The sequence below is a fragment of the Chamaea fasciata genome, unplaced genomic scaffold, assembly GCF_029207755.1.
Source record: "Chamaea fasciata isolate MVZ Bird 193981 ecotype frontalis unplaced genomic scaffold, bChaFas1.0.hap1 SCAF_2, whole genome shotgun sequence".
In the NCBI taxonomy this organism is placed as follows: domain Eukaryota; kingdom Metazoa; phylum Chordata; class Aves; order Passeriformes; family Sylviidae; genus Chamaea; species Chamaea fasciata.
Window position 1 is genome coordinate 94241219 of NW_027094087.1, and position 19329 is coordinate 94260547.

At 35.6% G+C, this 19329-nt stretch overlaps 1 protein-coding gene across 3 annotated transcripts in view; it reads right to left on the reverse strand.

Moving 5' to 3' along the window:
* Positions 1 to 19329, reverse strand: part of NLGN4X (neuroligin 4 X-linked) — a 157103-nt gene that overhangs the window by 96170 nt on the left and 41604 nt on the right. For all 3 annotated transcript variants that reach the window (XM_066176783.1, XM_066176781.1, XM_066176782.1), the window contains exon 3: positions 8296 to 9134. In XM_066176783.1, coding sequence (XP_066032880.1) covers positions 8296 to 8767 — 472 coding nt within the window. In that variant the 5' untranslated portion in view covers positions 8768 to 9134. The remainder of the gene's footprint in view (positions 1 to 8295; positions 9135 to 19329) is intronic.

The following is a 19329-nucleotide window of genomic DNA, read 5'->3' on the forward strand; positions in this document are numbered from 1 at the left end:
AAACGCAGAATGATTTTTTGAAATTCCTGGCCACCCTAAAAATACTACATAAAAGATAATTTGATACCAATTTATTTGAAAGAGGATGAAGTGTACATATTTGGATTGGGTTTTCATTTGCCCTATTGCATGTTTAATAAAACAGACAATGTATCCATGATTTCCAGCTATGATGCCTTGCAAACATTACCAGTGACTAATTGAATAGTCATTTGAATCTGCACAAAGCAATTTCCCTCCATTAGATTAAACATGTCACACCCTGTCAATGAAAAATCTATTTAACATCAACCCAGCAATTATAAGCATTTTGGAATGAGGCACCAGAAATCTATTTGTAACTAAAATTCCGTATATATATAGTGTAGGAATTTGGCTTAGCATTGCAAGTATATTTATTCTTCACTAAAAGTTTGCCTACAGCAAAAACTGTAAAAGAAAAATTTTCTTTCTCTTATAATGGATTTTTAACACATCAGTAACAGATAGCTTAAAGCATTAGCTAATTTTCACGGTTTTGTAATAATTATTTCTTATTGTTTGTCTTTTTGCGTACAAAGAGCAAGGTCCAGATTAAAAAAAAAAAGCCTTAAACCCCAAGAACATAAATTCATCCATATTCCTTCAGATGATAATATCACAAACACAAATGAAATTCGCTATCATTAACTTTCTTTTTTTTTCTTTTTTTTTCCTTTTGCTCTATTTGGATTATAACTAATACATTTAACTAATACTATCCTAAAATTTAAGCATACATAATTGATTATATGCCATTCTGAGAATTTTATCTGGAATTGTAAGCAAGAAGCACTGAATAAAGGCGAGAAATATTCTTTCCCTCTAAAAAATATGGCAAACCAAAGTACTGTGCAAAAAGCTGTTCAAAAAGCTGTTATATTCAGGAGAAATTTTTGTCTTTGTTTCATTTATCCAAATTTTTTTCAGGAATCATGAGGAAGAAATAATGAACATTTGCTTTATTTCAAACTTGTGTTATTTTGCAGACACCTAAACCTTTTTAGAAGAGAATTGTAAATTTTCCCAGTTGACAAACTAGCTATGACTATCACATTGATGTGGGTACAGTTCCTTGAAATATTTTCACAGATGTGACTGATTTATGAGCCTTGTGATTTAGCTGAGCTATTCAGCATGTGTCAGTTTTGTTCAAACCTGCAATTAATGTGCAAATTAAAGGAAACTGAACCAAATTTGAGTGAGAAGATACAAATAGCTTTCAAAACTTTCAGACCAATGCAAATAATACCTGAAAGAAGACCAATGAGATCACAAAGCCTTAAAAGGAAATCAAAGCTAATACAAATGGTATGGCCAAGACACTGATCAGATCTGACTGCACTGTTCACCACTCAAAGCCTGCCAAGAACCCACTGCACTGCTCCAGGACAGAGGCACTGCCTCAGTGTTAGCAGGTATCACATTGATTTGTGATTTGACAGAGAGCAAGAAGACGCACAGAGAACAGCAGCAGCATACAAAGACGTGTTTTGCAAGAGTGAAGAGGAAAGCTGCACTTGAAAACAAAACAAAGTAACAAAACCCTCAAAGAAAACAGAAAAGAAACCCCAAGCAAACACACAGGAAAAAATCCAAACCAAAACAAAAAGCACCCTGAATAGACAAGTGGGAGTCAGTGGATAAAATGAAGTAAAATCATATTTGTCTCATGACCCACAGGACTAAAGACCTTTCCTTCTGTGTCACTGAGCCAAAAGACACAGCCTCTACAATTCCAAAGACACTGTTCTTTAACTAAAAGGATAACATTAATTTGCCTTTGTACAAGAAACGTTATTTCATTGTGTTTTAAAGAACATTCCCCCCCATTCTAGCAGGTTTTTAAACATGATGAGACTCTACAAAACGGTGCTAAAAATCCTGTTGGGATTAAGTAAAGTCATATTGAATGCTGAGTCTTCTTGCTAGTCTTCACTGCATATCAGTTCCTGAGAAGGCCATTTGGGTGCAATCCTGTAAAGTGCCTGAGGAATGGGCAGCTCCTGGGGGAAAGGACAGCACTTTGAAATTAGCAACTAAATCAGAATTTATCTCTAAGGATTTAAGAACTTTATTTCATCTAGATTAGAGTCCTGTTCTTTGGTGTCAGAAGGTATTTGAGACTGTTAAAAGCAAGAATGTAAAATAAGGGCCTGGATTACTCACTGCTTTATCCTGGTAGGCAGAGAACAGCCAGACATATGCCTCCTTCTTTCTCACAGATGCCACAATATTTCTGGATTAGAAGGAGGGGATATATTGGACCCTAACAGTGAAAGAATTGGCTTGAGGCAGTCTGACACAACAGGGAGTTTATCTTTCACAATGGAGAGCAATTTTCTCTCTGATGCTAAAAAGTATATGTTTATGTTCAACTGGTACTATAGGTAATAATTCCAACATTGTGATTTTGTATTGTAATTATTATCTGTTATAAATCCTTCTCACTCTGGAAAGCAATACAAACACTTTACAAAAGGATATGTCTTTTTTGTGTAATTTTTATATGTGTTTTTATAAGCTAAAATGCATTTACATTAAAAAAAAATAATAATTTTTAGTTTTCCAAAGTAAGCAAACAATTGACTGAATGGGTGAGGGTAAAAGGTAAACCAGTCACTGACAAAACCTATGACAATAGTGAAACTAAAAACAAAGTTTTGTTATATTCATTGGGTTGTTTTCAGATAAACATTATTTGCAATATGAAACTGTTTAAACATTATTATCTACAGAAGTCCAAAGCATGATTTAAAACAGATTTAAAATATTTTTAGAATTAAATAAATGTGTTTAATTTGCTTTTAAAAGTACTTCAGAAAACATAAGTAAAACTCTATGTTGCTATGCCAATTACAGAAATTATAATTGACTTTTAAAAATATGTAGTAAATATTTTGAGGAACAATAAAAACTGTAAATATAGAGACAAGAGATACTGGATTTTTACTTCCTTAAAGCTATATACATAAATCTTTGCTTTGATTTCCTAAGTAGATACTTACATTTACAAAAGTAATTAAGAGATAATAGGACAATTAAAATTTTAAGATTACCTGGAAAATGTCTGATATACATCTACTGAAATCTAAAACTACATACAGTTAGAAGAATCTATTGTATAGAAAATTGAGTTTATTTGGAAATGACAAGTTACTATTATTATTAGCATCACCTCCTAATAATTGAACAAAATAACACTGTACATATTGCACCTATCTTGCTCACTATCACACTATTTTTATGTATGACCCCTTATCTTTCATAGTAACAAAAAAGCCCATGATTAGCTTGCTTTTTTATTCCATGCCACCAAAATGAAGAAACTAATCTTTACACTACCTTTTTCTTTGCCTCAAAGAAAAAGGAAAAAAGCCCCAATTTTTATCAATTACGTTTTATTAGGATAATTGTGATAAAAACATTTTTCCAAGTTAAAGACATTGCAATTCAACAGCAATGGCAAGAAGAAAGCTGTAAACAATTATATATTAGGCAGGCATTTGACATTTCATAATATGCAAAAGGACAGTCTGAGGCTCGTCTTCTCAGTCAGCTTTGCTCAATTTTTTCATTTAGTCAAATAGCCACAGAGTTAAGAGCTGCAGGTATATTTTGTCAGTCACCACCCAAAGAAGGAAAACTGCTGATGTCTTTGCTTTTGCACGAGACTAACTTCCTCCTGGTAGTCCACAGCTAAATATACCACTAATCCTGGGCAAGTCTCAGTTCCCACAGTCTAATGAAAAATTATCACCTATTCAGCCTTAATAAGTGTCATGGACTCCCACCTTTTGTTGTCACTTCAGCTGTATATATTATGAAGCAAATGAAACAAGAGCATGCAAACAAGAAACAAGAGCAAACCTCTGAAGATGCTAAATACTTCATTAGTTAATCTGTAACAGATACATAGTGGATAAGGAGCTCCACCCTTGTGTAAAATGTACACTCTATCCATATGCCAAAATAAGTAAAAAGTATATATGTTTACAATTGATCAAGCAAAGATGACAAAAATAATCTTTATTTTTTTCTTTTTTGATCTGAATACAGTCGGTTTTAGACCAACATAAAAAGATTTGTTCCTGTTTGTGTTTTTCTTGTTTGTTTGCTGTGTTGATTTGTTGCTTTTTTTTTTTTTTAATCTTGCTTTCCTAATTATAAAATTTTGATATTTATCATGAAAGAAATACAAATTAAGTGCCTTTTCTGTTTTTTTTTTCTTCTTATACATTTTTCCCTGGTTATGATAGGAGTTAGCAATCTCCTTCAGAATCCACAGCTTCAAACGATAAAGGCCAGGGATTAAGCACAGCCGATTAACAGTCTGTGTCCTTTTCAATCTAGCATTTCCACTGTAGATAAACCCATATTCAGACCGAAGTTATAATAAACACACTGTCCTCAATATCATTTCCCTAGATGACCTCCTCAAAACTGACATTCAAGTATTCTTGTGGAAAATTACAGTTCATAGTAACTGGAAAAGTAGCCTAGACAACATATACGCACACAAATAATACTGAAGATCAAGCCAAATGTTTAGGAAGCAACTGGATAAAAGGATAGTTTCACTATAAATATTTTATTTGCTTCAGTTCTGAGCAATTTATTATTATTATAGGTTTGACATATAAAATAAAAGATTTTTCTTAGATTTTATATTAATTGCTTGTATTTTCTTTAAAATAACTGCATTATTATTTATACTTATGACCAAAACATAAAATATCTCAATGAATCACAGAGGTTCCAATTATTTTCCCTTCCAAAGGCAAAAGAAAACAAAACAAAAAAAACCCCAAAAACAAACAAACAACAAAAACAAACAAAAAAACCCCAGTGAAATTCTATAGCTACCTTAGACACTCTGAAACAGAAGTATTGCTGTAAGGAAAGGGAGACAAAAAAACACTTGTCAGTGAAAAACAGCAAAAGAATAAACACCTACATGGACAGAATTGCAGTAATATTCTGCTAGGTATGTATATTGACTTCTACGATAGATAATGTTTTCACATAAAATGAAAAAAGACATCCCCTAATAAGGAAGATAGTTTTTGCTTTGTAAGGGCATTTTAACATGGGAAATTCTGACTGGATTCTCCTGCTATCTCACATTTGAAATCCAGAATCTTATGGGTCTAATGAAAGGCTAGGATTAATACAGACACAGACTGTGTAACAGGTTATTTTAATATCTTAACCTAGAAGCTCAAACTATTTAAGGGAACTATAGATTTATATGTTATTTAACTTCATGGCACTTATTCAGAAAAAAGCAGTAACATTTCAAACTATTTTATTGTAACTACCTAAACTTATCTACCTCATTAGAGTGACTGTATTCTATTCTTATTTCCATTAGTTTATCATGGAAGGATTCCAGTGAAGCAATTCTGAAATCGGATGGAGGGATATTTGCATTTATTTGTTAACCCTTTATTGAAAGTACATGATCAAAATTTGGTTCCCTTTCGCTAAACCACAAAAGTAATAAGAAACAGGTCATGCTATATACTGAAAAAGAACAGCAACAAAACATAACAATGAAAAAAATCCCCAAACTTGACCTTCATTTTGATTAGTTATTAACTAGAATTTATTTGAAGTAAGCACTGCAAATGACTGCAGTTAATTCATTAGTTGTTGTTCTATTCTTTTCACCAAAGTTTAAAAAAAAAAACAAAAGGCAGAAAAAATTATTCAGAGTAAGTTTCATAATCAGAGCATTTTTAGGTTTGGATGACTCGAGCCACCTTTTCTTCTAGAAAGCAGTTTCAAAACTCTTTTAAATTAATCTGTACTGAAGAAAGAATTGAAATTATGAATTTAACCCGAGGTAACTCATTTTGAAATCTTGCATCAAAAACTAATTTCATGGTCTGTTTCCATAACAACGTAGCTTATTTTTGCCAACTAGGACTCATATAAGGAAGCATAACATTTTTAATCAGATTGTATGGGCTACTATTTAAGACTGTTTAGAGTGATTTGGAGACACACAAACTTAGAGCATGTGATTTGTAGGTCAGTTCCCCTTAAGCATGTTTATGGCCAGAAGATCTCATATATTCCTCACCTAAAAAGCCACTGTGATTTATTAATTGGTAATAAGATATACAACATGCAATTAAAACATGATGTATTTAATTATTTATTCTTAAGCTTCTTGTTTCCCAATGGAATCTTTTAAAAATGTTTGTCATATTGTATAGAAGCAACCTTGTCTTCAGCCTATAACTCATATAAATTTTGTCTTCTCATTATTCAGCTACATATTTTTGTGCATGTGTTTAAATTTTTAAATTATAGGAGATATAAAAACAAATAGACACCATTTACATGCTACTTAAAGAAAATCTAAAACCAGGAAGAGTAAATCACGCTTTTTGCAAAAGTGGACAAAAAGGTCTACAGCATCTAAAATTAAATTTATCAGTCTTTTATTTTCTTTAAATCTAACAGCAAATGCCATTAGCTATTATACCAAGATGAGTGTTACTGGTTGCTTGTCATTTGGCCCACAATATTTTATTATTTTTCATTTGATATCAAATATTCTTTTCCTAGACATTCACATATATTTTTCCATGTCTAATTTCCTGTACTCCTTCATTAATGAAACTTATTATTAAATTGAAGGAATGTATTATTTATTAAAACTGGATTCTAAAATAAGACTGAGTTAACAGAGTTGCTGTTCCTTCAGTGAGAACAAATAAAATCTCAGCCCAAAATGCTTTCTCAGGGCAAGTTTACCCCAGTGACTTATTAAAAGATGAAGGATAAAATTCAGAACATAAACACATTTGGGGGAAAAAAAATCTATGTCATTATCGAAGGAGTATGAAGAAGTCCAGTGAGACTGGAAGAGGGAAAGAACTGAGATATTAAGACCTGCTCCATTGTCTACACACAGACACACACACACACAGACACACATGCACACACACTCTTGCACACAGAGCCACCATAAACACAGTTTTCCTTTCACAGCATTTTTCCTTTAAGCAGCTTGGTTGTATTTACGTTTGCAAAGCTTCCAGTATTCCCAAACTTTACCCCTTTATTTTTAGCTTTCAAGTTTTTGCTTCAGCTGATGAGAACAGGGAAAGAAGGTGGTATGTTTATCGCTGGCAGACAGCTTGGAAATTCTGAGTAAAGAAGCCAATCAAGGCAGAAGGATTATAATAATCAAAGTAGAAAATTTGCATATTTAGAGTATGGTTACTGAGAAATAACAATGCCTTAATTGTGTAAATCAAACCCTCAACAAAAGTGAAGGGATTTGCATATCTGGGAGAAATCTGTCATGTTATACATCCGTAACTGCATTCTAATTAGCAGAAAGCACTAGCTTTTAGTGGAATATTAAATAAAAGTATTAGTAGTATTTTTGTTTCCTTGTGAAATAATAAGACTTCGATGGTTTAGGACCTGATGAAAACAGGTTTTCTTGCCTGTAGGAAGCAATACTATTCAAAACAACCAAAGATACATTCATCATGCAATACAGCTACAACTTTTAAGGTTGAGATTATGTAAATGTTCAAAGAGTTCTGTATTACCAATTGTGTTCATCCTTTTTGTCTATAGAAAGTGGTTTAAAGTAGCCCTCTTGAGAAAGTATTGCACAAAACAGACAAAAGTTTAAAGTCACCTGACCAAATCTGCATAATAAATCACCTTGACTTCATTTTAAATTTAGTGAATGAAGAAAAAGAAGCTGGACTGAAAAAGTTTCACAGATAAAAATCCGAAAAAAAGCCCTTGATGATTAAATTACTATAAAAATTTTCTATTATCTATTAAAATCAAGCAAAGTTAATGGTAGGCTCGGAAATTTTATAATAAAATAAAGAAAAAAAGTTAGGCAAATTGTTCTTTAAAAATTAGCCTGTAACTATATTCGTACCATTCATGCATGGAAAAAAAAAAAAATATATTACTTCAGGTCAATGTTTATTTCCCCTTTCCTCTCTTGTGAATGATTCATAGCAATATTTTGGATGTAAACTTAAGGCTGGCTGACATACCCTGGCCACCACTTGCAATCAAACTGCAGGTTGGTGTTGCACTGAAACATAAGAGATAAACCATGCAAGCATATTCAATCTACAAAGTATTACTAATAATGCATGTTCAGAGGCATTATCCATTTCCACAGATAAAACATGGATGAAACTCAGTAAGATGCTTTGAAGACCTGGATACTCCTCATGCGTAGAGCTGGTGAGCACATGGCAGTGCGGGTCTCAGAGTACTTACCATCCTCTGTGGGCACATAGATATTCAAATACAGACAGTCTTCATTTTGATCTTGAACATATGTCACCACAGTATCCAGATTGGCCGTAAACCAGACTGGCAGCATATCGTTGAGCAGTGACCTCTCATCCAGGTACTGTGGGCAGACAGCAGCAAACTGTGTGGCGTTGCGGACACCTGTCCAGGATGATGGTGGCTCCGGGGGCTGAAACCGCCTTTCTCCAGTCGGAGGGGAAGCATAAGGAACACCCAAGTACTGCTCCACTGGACCAAGGATCTCATTAGGCAAAGGTGTTCTTAAACCACGTATTTTTCCATAATTCGTAGTAACAACTGGGTATTGTGCTTGGCCATCGATGAGAGTAAATCTTATAGCCAGTGCAGTTATCCACAGGAGGAAGTTAGAATTCAACATGACACACACTGGTGTGAAGATCAAAGGCAGCCATAGGAGTCCCATTGGTTTCGACATTATTTAAATCAACATCAGCAGGGCTCTTTTTTCCACAGCCAGGAGAAATTAATCAGTCAAGGAAAATGAAAACTAATAAAAAAGTAGTCAAAAGGAGATGAAGTAAGAGAAAATGTATCTTTGCTCAGGCAACAAAAAACCAAAAGCTGATGTGTGGTAGGTGCCTCAGCTGACTGGCTGTAGACAAATCCCAACACCAGAAGAAACAAGGGAGTGTTTGCCCCTAAGGCCCATCCCAGATTTTAGTGTTGAATTAATCCTGGCAACACACAGCACTTCCTGACAAGTAGAGTTGTGAGAGATCCGCAGTTATTCCACTGCTCCAGTGAAATGGCTCCTTCCAGTGAAGTCCAGCCACTCAGTCAGCCTGTGGCCAAGAGAAAACAAGCAATTCAAATCAACAGACAAATTTATGTTGGCATAAATTAAAAAAAAAAAAAATAATAATAATAATAAAAAAAATTATATACACACAGTACTTCCATGCCCAGGCCCACAAATATTTTATGAACTTTAGACATCATGATTAGCTGTGTGTACAAAGAAACGTAAGTTAAGAGCGGTAAACCTGAAGCCATAATCTTGTCAGAGGTTATACCACAAAACAAAAGTTTCTGCTTCTCTACATGCTTCCCAACCAAACCACAGCCCAAACACTTCTGATTTTAGGAAGAATATCACAATTAAGTGCTAGCTTGAGGATATTTTCTGCGCTAAATAAACAGAATCTTCTTTTTAAGCCTATTTGCACTCCCACAGGAACCATTCATGACTTTTGTTTCCTGTATTGGATAATCTTTTTGCTATGAGATGACAACTACAGAGTATTTTTCACAGACATTACTTTTTTCTGTATGACAACCTAATTTACCTCCATCTAATTCAGAAGCTCTAATGAATGCAATAAATAATTAGTTCAAATTAAATGTGAGAACAGTCAAAATGAGATAAAAATTTAGTAGTTTTCATATCTTTTTTCTATGTCTGACAAACAGAACAATGGAAAACTAAAAGAAAAAAACAAGCATGATACAATCTCTTAAGATGGCTTTATAACACTCCTATATAGTGTTACAATTATGTAACATTACCTGCTTGCATTTTCCTATTTTTTTTAATAGAAGGCAATTCATACAATACTTTTGTAAATTCTTTTAATGTCACTCGCATGTCTATGCTAACCATTACAAAGTGAACAAATAAACACACATCAGCATTCTTCTACCTGCCCAAAGAAATGAAAGACTTCCTTTTTACCCCTTACTCAACTCAAAAGCACAGACAACAATTTCACAGGCAAAAAATTCCGCAGGTAAAAAATTCCTTGCTATAGGAAAATGACACTGCTCCCTTATATTTGGTAGGATGAACACACATTTATATATCAAAATTATGTATAAGTAGACTAGCAGGTCCTGTCTTCAGTCAGGATTCAGACATGGAAAATAATTTGAAAGATATTTTATTCTTTCAAAACCCCTGGAACTCTTCAATTACTTCATTTTAGCACTCTTACCACAAAACCATTGAAACACCAGAATACCAGAGGCCAGAAAAATACTAGATACATATTACTCGTGATGGATCAAAATTTCCACTGACATTTTCTCCAGGACTGGCAATTTGAGCACCATTTCTGAAGGACAAATCATTAACAGCTCTGATTTTCATGTCCCCAAGAGCACTACCAGGGCCATCAATCTCTGAGTTATGCAGCAGGAAGCCCCATGCCCAAATCCATGCCCAGGCTGGATCTTGGCCTCATTGGGTCCCCAAGTAGACCCTGGACCTGACTCCTCATCCTGCCTGACCTGGTGATTATTGGGTGGTGGCAGAGTCCTGCCCCTGTTCTCAAACCACCCTCAGTGGGGTGGCCTTAGGAGTTCAGACTCTTGCACAGCCAGCTCTGAGTGCCCACAGCTCTTGAGTCATCCTCCCCCATGAGCAGCCCCACTTCTGCTGCTCCCTGGCACTCAGAATGGTCAGCCAGCTATGGATCACTTGGAATTGTTTCTCAAGTGTCACTTTCTTTTCTCATTTTTGCCACCATCTTTATCAATGGAAATCAGCAGCCAGTGATTGATTTTGAGTAGTATTCCTCTTGCTCTGTCCCATCCCAACTTTGGCACACTTTACTGATCATGCAGCACAAACCAGATTTTCCAGTTATATCCAACTGTGGATTTAATCTGTGCTTAAGGAGGAGCAACAGATATTATTTCCTTGACACTCGCACTGCAGAATTTTGTAATGACATTCTAAGAAATGTGTAATACGGCACTAAAACTGACAAGGTAGAAGGAAACACAGTGATCCAGATGATGAAAGATGGATAGAGAAAAAATTTTCCGGGCAAACAGAAAGTGAAAAACGAGGAAACAAAACAAGAAAAGAAAATGAGAATGACAAATAAACAAGAGTGAACATATTACCAGCAGGGAGACAACCAAAAATGACAACATGAAGAAAATCCTCAGCTGATACAGCAGATAACATACAATTTTAGAAAATGTGATGTACTAAATAGCATGGCTTTCTTGGCCACCTGGGCACACGCTGGCTCATATCCAGCCAGCCAATAGTACTGCAGGACCTGACTCTTGGCCTTATCGATCCTCATAGAACTGGCCTCAGTCAATCCAACCTGTTGAGTTCTTTTTTTCAGAGCCTTACTACGCTCTGGCAGATCAGTACTCCCATCCAATTCAGTATCATCTGTGAACTTATTGAGAATGCACACAATCCCCTCAACCAAATCATCAACAGAGACATTAAACTGGCCCCAATACCGAGCCCTAGGGAACACCACTGGTGACCAGCTGCTCTCTGGATTTAATTCTATTCAACACCCCTCTCTGGGCCTGACTATCCTGCCAGATTTTTACCTAGTGAAGACTGCACCCATCCAAGCCATGAACAGCCAGTTTCCTCAGGAGAATGCTGTGGGAGACAGTATCCAATGCTTTACTGAAGTGTGGATAAACAAAATCCACAGCCTTTCCCTCATCCACCAGCTAGGTTATTTTATGACAGAAAGAGATCAAGTTAGTCAAACAGGATCTGCCTTTCATAAACCCATTTGTGAGTATCATCTGGGCCTGATTTGCTGGCTGTCCTGCAAATAGCATGTGATGGCACTCAGGATGATCTGCTCCATGACCTTCCCCAGTACTGAGGTCAGGCTGACAGGCCTGTACCTCCCTGGGTCATCCGTCTGACCCTTCTTGTGGATGGACATTTGCTAATTTCCCATCAGTCTGACCTAGTCCAGTTAACCTGGACTGGAGGGAAATGGTTTAAAGTGGCTTGGTAAACACTTTCACCAGCTTCCTCAGGTGCATCCCATCTGAGCCCATAGACTTGTGTCTAATTTGCTATAGGTCAATAAGTAGCAGGTCACTAACCATTTCCTCATGGATTAAGGGGGCTTCACTCAGCTCTCGATACTACCCCAGCTTCCAGCTGTGGGAGCTGTGCCTCCTGAGGACAACTGGTTTTGGTATTATATTGAGGCAAAGAACCCAGACTGAGGCAAGAAAAGTAAAAAATATCTTGTTTAGGGTGGGACTCCTGCCCAACTAGGCAGAAAATACCACACATTTCAGCTTATTGACATTACTAGAGGAATTGCCATTTTCCTAAAGTTAATTTCACATGTGAAATATGTTAAAGCTCACAAAGATACACAAAATAATTTTCAGTAATAATACTGAGAAGTAAGGAAGAAGGCCTGCTACCTATTAATTCGTGAACTTTGATGACTATGCTATGATGTTGAAAATGTTGGAAGATGTAAATAGAGAGTCAAGGATTTCAATTAGGGATTAATCTTAAACAGAAAACTGTAAATATTCTAGAAAGGTTTTTTAATATATCAAAACTAGTTTGATGTTCAGTTATCCGCATTTACTCAGATATTTAATATGCCTTTACATACTGAGTCTACAGGAAGATGTGTAGCTGTCATGCCTTTGTTTATTATTACTAATAATGTTGCACTTCTTCCATTTTTTTTTTTTACTGCTTCAAATGTTAGAAAAAGACATGCAAACTTTCTTGCAAAAATTTCCTAGATGGAAGTATTGCTCACTCAAATAATCCAAAACAATCAATCCAAGTCAGAATACACAGTTTAAAATGACAACTTTCGGCAGCACACCACACAAAGAAGGAAGATCTGAAGGAAGATCAAGAAAGATCTGAAATCACATACGTTCATACATGATTTCATTACTGACAGAGGAGTGTAATTTGAAGATAATGAGACATTTATGGCCTTTGAAGAATATACAGATTGAAGTTAACATGGATATGTGTCTGGAAATACCACTTGTTCTTGTTTATAAATCTGTGCCCCAAGACACTCTCAGAGATGCTTAAAAAGTCTATGAATCAAGCCTTCAGGGCTAAACTGATGGTTTCCAGGATCTGCAGTTACCACTTTTTCAACCTGAGGAGAAGATTCTCAGTAGCTCCACACTTATTCTGTAGCTGCTAGGGAAATAGAAGACATGGCTTAGAAGTCCTCTTTGCTCCAGTGCAGAATAGAAAACCAAAGTGATTTCAAGTTGGGTTTTTTGGGGGTTTTTTTTGGGTTTTTTTTCTGTCATCCTCTTGCCAGGTCATGAACAGTTACAAGAAAACTAAACAGAAATACAAATTATATGAATACAGGAAACTGAAGACTCTGCAGATATCCTAGGGTTTCTCAGGCTTTACCTAAAACAGATAATGCAGAACAGTACACCTCAGCTTTAAGCCACTGACCATTTTTATTCTCTGGCCCTCCCTTCTGTTCATATTTCCAAGGGATTTATTGGCCACCTACATAGGTCTGACCTCAACAGAGAGTCAGGGTTAAAGATTCACATCCCTTTCATTAGATATACACTCTGAAAGCATCCAGTCAGCTTGATTAGCTGAAATGTAAGAGCAACCAGCTAGTTAGTAGAAATAAAATTACAAATTATGTAATCAATAAAATTTCAGATTCTCCTCATACTGACACATTGCTAAGTATTTAATGCACTTCACAGAATGTGGGGATTCAAAAAACACTTCATTTACTAAGAACACGAACTGTGTTTTTTAATTCTTTCCATTTCTTTTGTTCCCTTAAAAAAAGTAATTTTGAAAGTTATTAAGTAAAGTATATGTGTGTAAATTAATAAATAAATAAATAAATAAATAAATATACATACATACATATACATATATGTATGTATGTATGTATATATGGCTCACTTTTTGGGTTTTCTCTGTTTTGGCTTGTGTCTGTGTGTGTCTTTGGTTGATTCTTTTTAAACAAAAGCAATTTAAAAATGATCATCCTATAACATATTTAAATCCCTTTAATAAACTAATGTTATTGTGTGATACTGTAAATAAGAACTAACCAAGGCATAGAAATTTCTTGAACAGGCCTACAGTATTAATTTTAGCAATTAGTCCATGTAATTTGAAATAATTGCAGAAAACTAATCACATACTTGTCTTCTGTAAAAGCTCTTCCCAGAGCAGGTTGGAATACACCTCTGCCTCATAATCAGCACTACACCCTCTTACTAGTCACTGCATTTAAATGTTCATTAAATTACAAAAAGGCCGTTTTTCCAAATATCAGTAAATGCATACTGGGTTTGTCTACTGTCTTTCAAATTAAAAAACAAAACAAAACAAACAAAAAAAAACCCATAAAAATTTAAAAATAAAATTTAAAAAAAAAAAAAAAACACCACCCAAACCCTCCCCGAAAGTTATAACTTCTTTAGGGTTTTTTTTTTTTTATCTGAGCTTCTAGAACTTTCTTGATACACTGAAATGAGCTAAGCTTCATTTTTTGTAAAGTTATTAAGAAGTATCAGACAAAGTAATAGTGAACACCACAGAGGAACACCAATCATGAACTAATGTGCACCTTCTAGACTGGATTACTTAGAAAATTGATAAGAAGTTTATTTACCAAAACTGGCCAATCATAAGACATTTTTGAATCTCAGAACTGTAATTACAGCAATGGCTGGCTTCAAACTAACATGTAGCTAAGCTTTACAAAAAAATTCTTTTTCCTATAGCATGCCTATGTTTATTCTGTTGTATTTTTGTAAGCATTTTCCCAATTCAAATAAATTATTTATTATTCAATCATTTTGAAAAATACACACAAACACACAAAACACCTTCAAAACAAAATAAACCCACCCCCCCCAAAACCTAGACTTCTAATAATCCTAACTGCAGAGGACCAGCTCTAGGTATGTTTTGTCTCAAGCATTCTGAGCATTGCTACAGGAAAGGTGATCAGAGGAGAGGTGAAGCAGCGCTGTCCTGAGCTAACTTGAGACTTGGGCTCAGTCCCGTTCACCCCAACTCACTTTCCTGGGGAAGGGCTGGCTGTGAAGGGGTGAAGAAACATGCAAAAAACCTAATTTACATAAGAGGCATACAGATTGTGCCCCCTCTCATTTTCTCCTCTCTTTCTTCCTCTTTCCTTTAACCGGTTGCCAAAGCTAAGAACACAACTGTACAGTAAAGCACAAAAGTTACCTCACACATGGTCCAGTATCTTTATTCAGCCTTTTAAGAAATTACAACAAACATCATGCCCTGTACTGTGGTCATGACACTAACTTAGCATTATAAGCTTCACTAGGAATGAGTATCTGAACAATGTCTCACAAAAACACAGAACTATTTAGGTGGGAATATTTACTTATTGATTCACAGTCAAAAAATTTCCTCAAGTTTATAAGTTTAAATTGAGAAGAATGTAATACAAATTTAAGAATTATCATGTACCCTTGCTTAAAGAGAAAATAAATGCCAGATTTACAAACATCACAATTGACCTTGAAGTTGGTCAATTGGTCGCATGATTGGAAGTCACTGAAGACAGAGTTTTTAATTTTATTTTTTTAATGGAAATAAAGCCTGAAAAGCAATAAAAATTATATACAAACATTGAGTTAAACAAGCTTGGGGCTTTTTTAAAGAACATGCGGCATTTACCCTTCTATGAATTTCTTCAAGTGAGAGAAATAGGCTCAGATAGGCTTGGACAGTGTCAGTAAATCCCTCAGGTTAGAAACTACAAATCACCATTTACTTTTCAGAAAACGGGCACACATTTCTTTCATATCATTGCTTTTTGCCTGGAGCTACCACTCTTATTCTGAATTTCTAAATCTCATACACTATCAAAAAGAACAATGGGATTGTAAGAAAAAGTTGTGTGGTCCCTACAATGTTTTTGAAAACTGCAATTCTCTCAATAACAAAAACAATTTGAAAAGCAAGCAGAGGGAAAGAAAACACATGATCATCACTCCTTTCCAAGAAAAAACAAAGACATTCACCTCAGCATTCTCAAAAAATCAATCTGCCTGAAATAAGTAATAATCCCAAAATTACAGGTGTGTTCCATTCAGCTCAAATTGTGATCTGAATTTAAGTTTCCCATGACTAAATTTACACCAAAGCTATTCAATTGTGGTCTAATTGCATCTGCAAAATCTTAAGAAAATACTACATTTTTAGTACATACGCTAGAGAAAAAAATTAGCATCAGTACAGTCTAGCACAACTGATGACATCACTTCCAGCTTTTACTTCTGATATAACCCTGTAAAAGAAATGCAACACACTCGAGGTCACTCTTCATTTCTTTTATGCACCTCTCTTTGCTTAAATTCAGATGTGTTGCTACAAAAATAAAAAGATTATGATCTGAAACAGAATGTTCAGCCCTGAGTTTCTTTAAGGCAAAAGCTCCTGTAGAGTAAAATCTCTTAGGCTCAGAGCAAACCATTAATTTATGGATATGAAAAAAAAATAATACATGCACACAAAAATGAGTATTTATGCATTAGGCTTACAGAGTAAGCCTTCATAAGTTGAATAAACCCACAAAAAAAGTAAAAGTTCACTACCCACTACCACTGCAAGACCTCAAAAAAAAAAAAAGCATTTGTAACACAGAATGAGTCTTAACTCCTCTCCAGTAAGAAAGGTCAAATGACTGAAAAGAAAAATTCTTAAGGGAGTCCAACAGGTTTTGTCTAAATACTATACAAAGAAACTCACAGGTCTCAGTCCTTTCTTGTCTTCACCATTGAACTGAAGTGTGTGCCCTTATCAAGGATGAAAGAAACTAAAACTCTTGTCTGAACCAACTGAGAAACAGTCTAAGGGACTGATTGATATGCAATTTGATCTCTTGAGGCTATTTAATGATTAGAATTTGATATCTCCCTCTAGGCATTCTAGTCTCAGAAGAGGAAAAATTAAAAGAGTTACAAAAACCGGAAACAGGGCTGGAAAAGCAATTTAAACCAGTTGGGCATGTGGACACACGCAAACACAAACACAACACGCACCCCCACCATTAACATATTATGTGGCAAAAAAAAGTTGCTGCTTTATTATACAAATTCTTAGAACTTAATTACACAGGAGACACAGGCAGGACATTTTCATTGCATTACCTGGTTCAGTTACCAGGTGGTGATACTGCCTTCATTCATATGATAATGTCACAATTACACATTCATTCTGGAAATGAGGAAGTTGAGTGGCTACCCTCAGTAACCTGAAGAAATCTAAACCCCCTACTCCCTCTTTCAAGTCACAAACATCAGCTTTCAAATAAGCTACGAGGACTCTGTGAAGCATTCTTCCTGAACCAAAAGAGATTCTTCACTCTTGGACTAAGAGAAAACTCTAACAGAGGATTCCCATAAAGTACAAATTTTCGTGGACAGGTATTCTCACTTTCAAGCAAGCCTTATGCACTTTTTAGGAGAATTATTTCATAAAATAAAAATTGTGACTGGAAATTATCTTTACTATGCTTTTGCACCGTCTAATTTCATCAAGTAAACCTTACCCTTAGGTTTTCTTTATTTGTTTGAAAGTGGACAACTTCAACAGCACAAGAAGAGTGTCCTCCAGCTTCTCTTCCTGTATGGCTCTCCTCCTAACTTAGTGGGCTAAATGCTGTCTCGAACCCTTTAAATTTAACAGGTGAGAATGTGTCTCAGCAAAATAAGCCTCCACAAGATGTTGCAAGAAATGGGATCACCAGAATCACTCACTAGAACAATGCTGCTAAATCAACGAAGCTGCTGAAGGGGCTGGAGCACAAGTCACACAAAGAGTGGTTGAGGAACCGGGGGTCATTTTGCCTGGAGAAAAGGAAGCTTAGGGGTGGTCCTAATTGCTCTCTACAAATACCTGACAGGATGCTTGAGCAAGGTGGGGGGCAGAAAATAACAGACAAATAGCAAGCAATAGGACAAGTGGAAATGGCCTCAAGTTGGAGTGGAGGAGGTTTAGATTAAATATTAGGATTTTTTCTTCACTGAGTGGGTTGCTAAGCACTGCAACAGGCTGCCCACAGAGGTGATGGAATCGCCATCCCCAGAGACATTTGAAAGGCATGTGGATGTGGCACTTAGGGACACAATTTAGGGGTGGGTGTGGCAGTGCTGAATCTTAGAAGTCCTTTCCAACTAAAAACATTTTATTATTCTATGAATTTTAACAACATTAATGAAACTATTCCTGTGCTGCCTGCTGCCTTCCCATCTTCCTGGCAAACACAGTTTAACCTTGCCTAGAAGAGAGTCTGTGGCATATACAGTAAGCATACTGTCCTGTCTATGCTGAATTCAATAAGGAAGAATGAAATTCTCAACTTTCTAGCTGACGTAACTACTGGGAGCTGTGAATTATAGTACATACTATGGACCCCTAAAAGCTAAGCATGACATTACCACACAGAAGTCCCACTATGGATCCATGTCTCAAACTGTTTTCAGGCCAATACAGTGAGCACTGGAATTCAGGGTCTAAGCAGTAAACTAGATAGGGCTAGAGCATGGACTCCAACACTGTCCTGCCCCAGTATTCATACCTCCCAGCCAATGCACAGGCACAAACACGGAGTAGGAAATGACAGAGGTATTCCTCAACAGACAGGTCATTTTTACTTCTTTTTAGATAGAAAGATTTTCACTATAGAGATGCAAGCTCTGCCATGTCATGTGGCCTCAGGGGCAGAGAACAAGACTTGGACCATTTTATTGACTAAGGTATAACCCCATGGACAGAATCAGAGATATCTTTCCTCCCCACTGATGAACATGCCAAAAAAGCAGGAAAGCTAAGCTTGGAAAATGTATCAAATCTTTTGCAGGTAGTTTTCTGCTAAGTTAAAAAGGTCTTTCATTTCAAATCCTACACCCCAAATGATAAAAATCAAACCATTTTTCATGGTCTATTAACAATTCCAAGAGAAAACCTAGAATAATATGTGACTTTTTCTCTTAGGAAAAAAAAAAAATCTCACAATTATCTGCATGACAGTCCCTATCATTCTCCTACATAGGAAACTTCAAAGTCATCTCATGTAGTTAATTATATTTTCTTGCATCAAAGGGTTTTCAGAAATTTAATGCAATATATCATATGTGCTTTGTAATGTGTAGGGTTGTATCTGAGTAGGAAATGGAAACCAACAAAAAACCACAGAAGTTACCATTTCTCCTCCTGTTCATCCTTTC